We start from the raw sequence: 6,913 nt of genomic DNA on the forward strand, positions 1-6,913 counted from the left end.
TGGGGGTGGCTGCTGCGATGGGAAAGCCAGTCAAGTCCCAGAGGAACTGCTACTTCAGCAACCAACGGTCGGGGCAGCAATCAGTCCCACCCAGCTAGGCCCCGCCCAGGGGTGGGGTCCGCAGCAGCCGCTCGAAAGAAGAGCCTAGTGGCCACAGAGGTGATTCACGCCCAAGCCCCTAGAGAACAGTCTTAGTCACCGTGTTCCCGCCTGTCTTTTGTCCTTAGTCAGAGCCGGCTCTTGAAAGGCAGAGTTCCTTGTTAGCAGCCCTAGGTGTCGAGACCCAGCCATCTCCTCTAGTTTTAAGCGGTTCATTGTGCCTTTGCCACCTGCAATCACCCTGCCAGTCCCTGCTTAAGGTATAGTGGAGTTGAGGGAGTCAGCTGACCATTTGCTGAATGAGACAGCTTGGGGGGTGGGGAGGACCCCAGTGGGGCAGCTGAGACAAAAGCTGACCACAGAAAGGGTGGGCTTGCAGTGACCATGTCCTGAATGCTCTCTCAGGGCTGGTAAGATGGTCCAGGAGAAGATAGTCAAGAGAGCTAGGAGAGCCCCAGCTCTCAACTTGTACAAGCAGTATTTCTTAGAAGTTCTTGAATATGCCTAGATTCCTATTGTAGAGGGTCTTGACCTACTGCAGAGGAGGCCTGGTAGTGTGGTGGTTATGCGTGGGTCGGCTAACCACAAGGTCACCAGTTTGAAGCCACCAGCTGCTCCGAGTGAGAAAAATAGGACTTTTTATTCTCAGAAACAGTTACAGTCTCAGTTCTACCCTGTCCTATAGGGTCACCATGAGGCGGAATTGATTCAATGACAGTGAGTTTGGTTTGGGAGGCTTGGGGTTGACCTACTACGCAGCCCATGGGTGGTACGAATGATAAAGCATTTGGCTACCTTCTGGAAAGTGGTGGTTCAGTTCATTCAGAGGGATCTCAGAAGAAAGGCCAGGCACTCTGCTTCCAAAAGATCACAGCTCAAAGCCTATCCTTGATGGACCGAGAGCTCTGTGGAGCACGGTTTTCTGCTCCATGACGCGTGGCGTCCCCTCGAGTCAGGACCAGTGAGTGGTCCACCTGCTACATCCCCTTCCTTACTCTCTGGCTCCCCGCCCTGCACTCTGGGTTTCTCTGTAGGGAAGGGTGACCTAGATGGGCCACCACTCATTCCAAGGCATTCCAGGCTCTTGGGGAGCTAGGAAATTGCTCTGCCCCTCTGAGCTTAGGCACAGGTGTTTTTAAATCCCCGGAGCATCTAATTCCTTTCCTGAAGTGTGTAACCACTGGGGTTTCCCATAGGAAAAGGACTCGCTCCGTTCATTTCTCTTAAAGGACATGCGGGGCTGAACTTCCAGAGCCAGGCCAGGCCAGGCAGCCTCCCCCCCTACGCACACTGCCATCTGAAACCCGTTTCGGGGTGGCTGATGAGTCAGATCTGGGCTGTGCAGAAGACCAGGGGAAGGGCGTGGCTTCCGCTGGCATTCCTCTGCCTTGGACTTTGCAGCATTCATGGCTGCTCTCTCCCAGAGAAAGCTGCCTGCTAGATGAGTCACACCACATTCTGCAGAGTAGCATTCTCCAGAGTAGCACATGCTTTTTGGCTCAATGCTTCCCGTGCTTTTCTGAGGATTAAGAGGTAGAGCACATCTGGCAGCCAGCAGGGAAAGCACCTCTCAGGATCCTGTCGGCAAACCTTCCAACCTGTGTTCAATGTCAAGTGGTGGGATTGAGTTGTTGCAGGGGAGTGAACAGGAAGCGGAGGAGGGACTGGTCTCTTATTGATTTTACTTAAATTCTCCTATTTCCTATCCAGGGGTGGTTTTAGGTGATGTTTGTCAAAGATTTCTACTCTGGCCAAAACTTTCCTTCCAAATAAGCTAAACTTCATTGCGCTCCTGTTAAGTTCCAGGCACTGGGTGCCTTTGAGATGCCAGGCCCCCAGGTCATTATCCCTGAATAGAATGAGTGGGTGGGTGTCCTTTCTTTTCTTCAAAGCCCTTCTGGTGAAAAGGTCTTGCTCTCCAACTTCACCCCAGACTTGACCTCTTCTATCAAGGGATGTGTACAGAGCTAGATATCCCTAGGATATCCCTGTTATGTGTACAGTGTGGAGAGAGAGAGAGAGATTTCCCTAAGATTTAGGATTTACTGCTACTTATACAGTAGATGATAGATAGATAGATAGATAGATAGATAGATAGATAGATAGATAGCCCTAGGCTTTAGGATTTACTGTTACTTGTCCAGCCTTGGAAACCCACAGGGACAGTTAGTTCTACCCTGTCCTATGGGGTCGCTATGGATTCGATGGTAATGAGTTTGGTTTGATTTTGGTACCTTCTCAAGTGAGCCTTCTCAGGGCTTCTTACATTTTTCTGCTCTCGACCCCTTTCTGTCTGAGAAATTTGCCACATGGGCAAGCAGAAACACCTCTGATTCATTACACCCTGGATTTTGAATCGATTTTTGGTCATTGTGCACACAGAAACCCTTTACTTCCATCAGATTTTTCATGCCCCCCACATTCAGTTGCCCGCAGTTTAAGAAGCTTGGAATGGGCTGGGCTAGCTTTTATTGGGGTGTGACTAATTCATTTTACTACCAGAGAAGCAAATGTCCTTATCAGAGTAAATACCAAGTGCAGAACTGTATTGAAGAATACCAGAGGATATCGAAAAGTTTTGGGGAACATCCCATTATCTATTTTCTCACAAACCCTTGGAAGCCTCTTGGTACATATTGCAGCAGATTTATAACCTAATTTCTAAATCCTAGGATCCGACTGTTCTGGTGAGCCAGGGAAGCCCAGAGCTCGGGCTGGGTGGGCTGTCGGTACACAGCCATGGATAAGGCCTATTACCAGCACCCCCACCCCGGGAATGATGCCACATCTGTTCTCTCGGTTGATCTATCAGTGAAAAGAGGGACACTGCTCTTTCTGTGCCCTATGATTACACTTTTTATTCATTACATGACTTATGCAGAATTCACTGGCAGCCAGATAAATCCCTCATTCAAAGCACCCAATACCTGAGTTGTCTATTATCACCAGCAAGAGATCCCCGGGCGATGGTGAACTGGTTCTTGCCTTCATTGAAGTGATAAAGGACCAAAAGGATCACCGAGCCCCCCCTCCCCCACCCCGGTGACTGTGGAAAGGCTGGTGGTGCATGTGGTCGACAAGTTTCCGTCAACCCTGCTTGCTGACATTCTCTCCGGCCTCCCGCAGACCTCGCCAAAATGCCGTCTCAAATGGAACATGCCATGGAAACAATGATGTTCACGTTCCACAAATTTGCTGGGGACAAATGCTACTTAACGAAGGAGGACCTGCGGGTGCTCATGGAGAAGGAGTTCCCTGGATTTTTGGAAGTAAGTGCTGCCGGGCGCGGGGGTGTGGGGGAAGCAATGCTTTTAGACCCTGGTGCTTCCCCCTTTTCTTTTTCCATCCCTTCCCTGGGTGGGTGGGTCCCTCCGGGTGGGTCCCTCCCCTCCTCAAAAGGTCTCTACTCCTGAAGCATAAATAAGTGCCTGCTGTTCTTTGTAAGACTCAGGGTGGAGAGACATGGAGACGCAGTTGCTGCCCTCAGGGAGTTTACAAACGGCAGTAGAAAGCAGACACTACCTACAAACCCCCGTACTGGGTGTTTGATAGGAAACCACCGTCCAGTCACCTGTGTCCATTGTGATGACTGGGACTGGGAAGAAGGCTTTCACAAGAGAGCCGTCAACCAGGCAGCTGGCTGCACAGAGGTCCTTGAACCTGAGGGGCCACCTCCTGCTCACAGGCTGTGTTCAATGGCTTGAATGCCCCTCTGTCAACCCCTTCAGATCAAGGGATTCCCCACCCCCACCCCTCAATTCAAATCTGTCGAGAGTCAGTGTGGAGGACCCGCTGAATGAGAGCCACGCTGCACCCCCAACAGTGGGAGCAAGCGAGCTCAGGAGCGCGGTGTGAGCCGAGGCGTTCCTGTTAGCAGATGGAAGAGAAGGCCGCGTGAAGACTGGAGGGGGCTCCACGGAGACACAGCACTCAGGATATTAGGCCACGAGGCACCGCTGGCCTGTGACAAGGGCTCCACCCCCACCCACCCCACCCACCCCACACACAGTTGTAAGCCAGTTGGACAGAATACTAGATTGGCATGTTAAGACTTTCGTTTCCTGCCACACACGTGATGGCTTTGAAAGGCTTGTTATTCTGCAAGGACTTGAATCATGCATTAGCCTCTAACCAGTGAAGGGCAGTGACGGGAAAAGGCAGGGCCCCAGGGCCCCTGGTCATCCTCCCTGGCAATAGCACATGGGTAAGCCCTGGCGTCTGGGGCCAGTACACAGGGGGCTTTGTGTTGCAGTGTGATGTGCATCTCATCCGTACCCGGTAACTAAGCGAGTAACAGGCAGCCTGCTTCAGCGATGCAGTGACCATGGTGCCCTCTCCAACGGAAGGTCCGTGGTTCCAGAGTTCTGGGAGCTAGCCTCCCGAGTGCCCTGGTGGTGTGCTCAGGCACTGTGCTCAGCTACTAATCGCAAGGTCAGCAGTTCTAATCCACCCCGAGATGCCTCAAGAGACAAACCTGACAGTCGTCATTGAAACGCCTTTGGATCGCAGTGGGCTATGGGCCAGAGGGTCTGTTTGAGCCAGCACCCACTCGACAGCAATGCCGTTTGTTTATTATTGTTTTTAGCAACTAGTTTTTTAAGGATGCAGCGGCCCCAGACCAGGAGTCAGGGATCCAACTCTGCCCTAAGGAATCCAAGGGCCCTCGTCGCTTCAGCTCTCTGTTTCCTCCTCTGTAGTGTGAGCGAGCGAGGGGCAGGGCGTCATGATCCCCAAAGCCAGTATAAAATGTCAGGACAGAATGTCCTGCCCCTAGGACTGACTGCCCCATGAAAAGAGGCTTTCTCAGAACATTACACACACGTGAGGCACGTAGTTGTTTAAGTGACCAGCAAGGATGACTGTCATGGACAATGGGGTCTTTCTCCCCAAGGGCTCAGTAGCATGGGTAGCATCCAGAGGGTCGGAAGCGGACCGCGTTGGAGACAGCGCAGTAGTTGACTCTAGGCACAGCTCCAGGCCCACCCACACTCACTGTCCTGGCTTCTAAAAGGGACCCCTTCCGTCATCCAAATGTTACTCATTCTGACCACTGCCAGGAAGCTGAAGGGGTGGCCAGAAGGAACCGCCACCCACCGAGAGCGGAGACGGCTATCCGGAGCATGTGTGCGGCGCTCCTTTAGGGTGGCGATTTGCTGCTGACCCGTTGTAGGCACGGCTGCTGCTCAGCTTGATCATGCAGCTGATCAGTGCAGTTCCATCGCTTGGTAGCACTGGCCCTGGAATTCATAAGCTCTTCATCGGAGCCCTTGCACAACCCCCAACGGGCCATCCCTCCCTCTGCCGTCGATGACATGGGCTCATCGGAGAACCCACACTCTTCCCCTCCCAGGAGAATTCTTAGAGATACTAGTCCAACCTCCTCAATTCATATTTGATAGCACTAGGGTCCATGAACCTGTGTACCTTACACAGGTCACATGTCACATGCGCTCAGCCTCAGCTGTGCCAAGGAGGAATAGGACTTGTCTCGCCCTCTTTTCTAAGCCCCAAAACACCCTGTACTGGCTTCAGGAGCCCAGGAGAAAACGATCGAATCGACTCATTGAGATACAGGAGGCTCTCTGCTCCCATAAAGATGGATAGTCTTAGAACCCCTCCGTAGGGTGTGTTATGGGTTGGAATCAGCAAGGAGCTCATTTTGTCTCATTCGCTTGTTTTTGGTCAGGGTGAAAGTTTCAACTACCATGTGGGCAAGCAAGGATGGTTCTTAGGCAGAACTGGTGCTGTTTTAAATAGTGGCCCAAAAAGACTGAGCAGTCAGCAGACTGTGTTAGGTGCTACGTGGAAGAGCTCCTGGATTCCAACTTCGGAGAGCAGCTTCTGCAGTCTCCTCTCCGAGCGTTCTGAAACTGTCCGTGTGTAAGGTGCCGACCGCGACATGAAAGAATGTCACAGGGACCTCTCTTCGTCGCTTCAAATAAATGTGCATTTGCTGACCGTGCCCACAAAGTATGGAGATGCGTCTAAATGACCTCCCCACACCCTCACGAACCAGAGTTCACATCAGCAGGGGACTGTCCCCGGGGTGGGCAGCATCGCAAATCAAGTAAGCTCATAATGCCGCCGCTGGCTGACGTTTCTCGCCTTTGTTTCAGAACCAAAAAGACCCTCTGGCCGTGGACAAAATAATGAAGGACCTGGACCAGTGCCGAGATGGCAAAGTGGGCTTCCAGAGCTTCTTTTCCCTCATCGCCGGGCTCACCATCGCCTGCAACGACTATTTCGTCGTCCACATGAAGCAGAAGGGAAAGAAGTAGGAGGAGGCAGACTGGAAGGATCTCTCTCACCCTGACCAGAGGGATCCCAAAGATTTGCTTTAAGGGTTCTATCCCACGGCTTCTCCCCTGTGAGGATTGCATGAGCGGGCTGGGGCCCTTTAGGATGACATGTACACATCAAAGCCAGGTCCCACCTGACAAGTAGAGAAAGGAAAGTCAATTGCATGCCAGATAAGCTTTTGGTTTTTACATTGTTTGCGTCCTCTTGCCCACAATAAACAAATTCCTTTTTTAATACCTAACCTGAGATAGAATGTTTGTTCCATGAGACATGTGTCTACCCGTCTCCGTGTCTCACTGAGCCAGCGTTCCCCGAGGGCGCCACACACAGCAGGACTATTCGCGAACCAGCAGAGGGAAACTCTCTCCATGCAGACTTGGATTCTAATTTCTCTCATCGATCCCACTTGGTAGCTGGGGGTTTTTTTGTTTGTTTGTTTAATGTTTTGTTTTGTTTTGTTTTTTTAATTGTCATTAAGTTGATTCCAACTAATGGTCGCTCCATGTGTGCCAGA

The 6,913-nt window shown here is 51.6% G+C and overlaps 1 protein-coding gene across 1 annotated transcript in view; it reads left to right on the forward strand.

The window, feature by feature from the left end:
• S100A10 (S100 calcium binding protein A10) overlaps positions 1 to 6,640 on the forward strand; it is a 10,900-nt gene extending 4,260 nt beyond the window's left edge. Inside the window, exons 2-3 of the mRNA XM_004716642.2 lie at positions 3,226 to 3,368; positions 6,216 to 6,640. Coding sequence (XP_004716699.1) covers positions 3,237 to 3,368; positions 6,216 to 6,377 — 294 coding nt within the window. The 5' untranslated portion in view covers positions 3,226 to 3,236 and the 3' untranslated portion in view covers positions 6,378 to 6,640. The remainder of the gene's footprint in view (positions 1 to 3,225; positions 3,369 to 6,215) is intronic.
• The last annotated feature ends 273 nt before the right edge of the window (positions 6,641 to 6,913 follow it).

This window comes from Echinops telfairi, unplaced genomic scaffold (genome assembly GCF_000313985.2).
Source record: "Echinops telfairi isolate 266 unplaced genomic scaffold, ASM31398v2 ScPeMD7_5805;HRSCAF=6673, whole genome shotgun sequence".
NCBI lineage: Eukaryota > Metazoa > Chordata > Mammalia > Afrosoricida > Tenrecidae > Echinops > Echinops telfairi.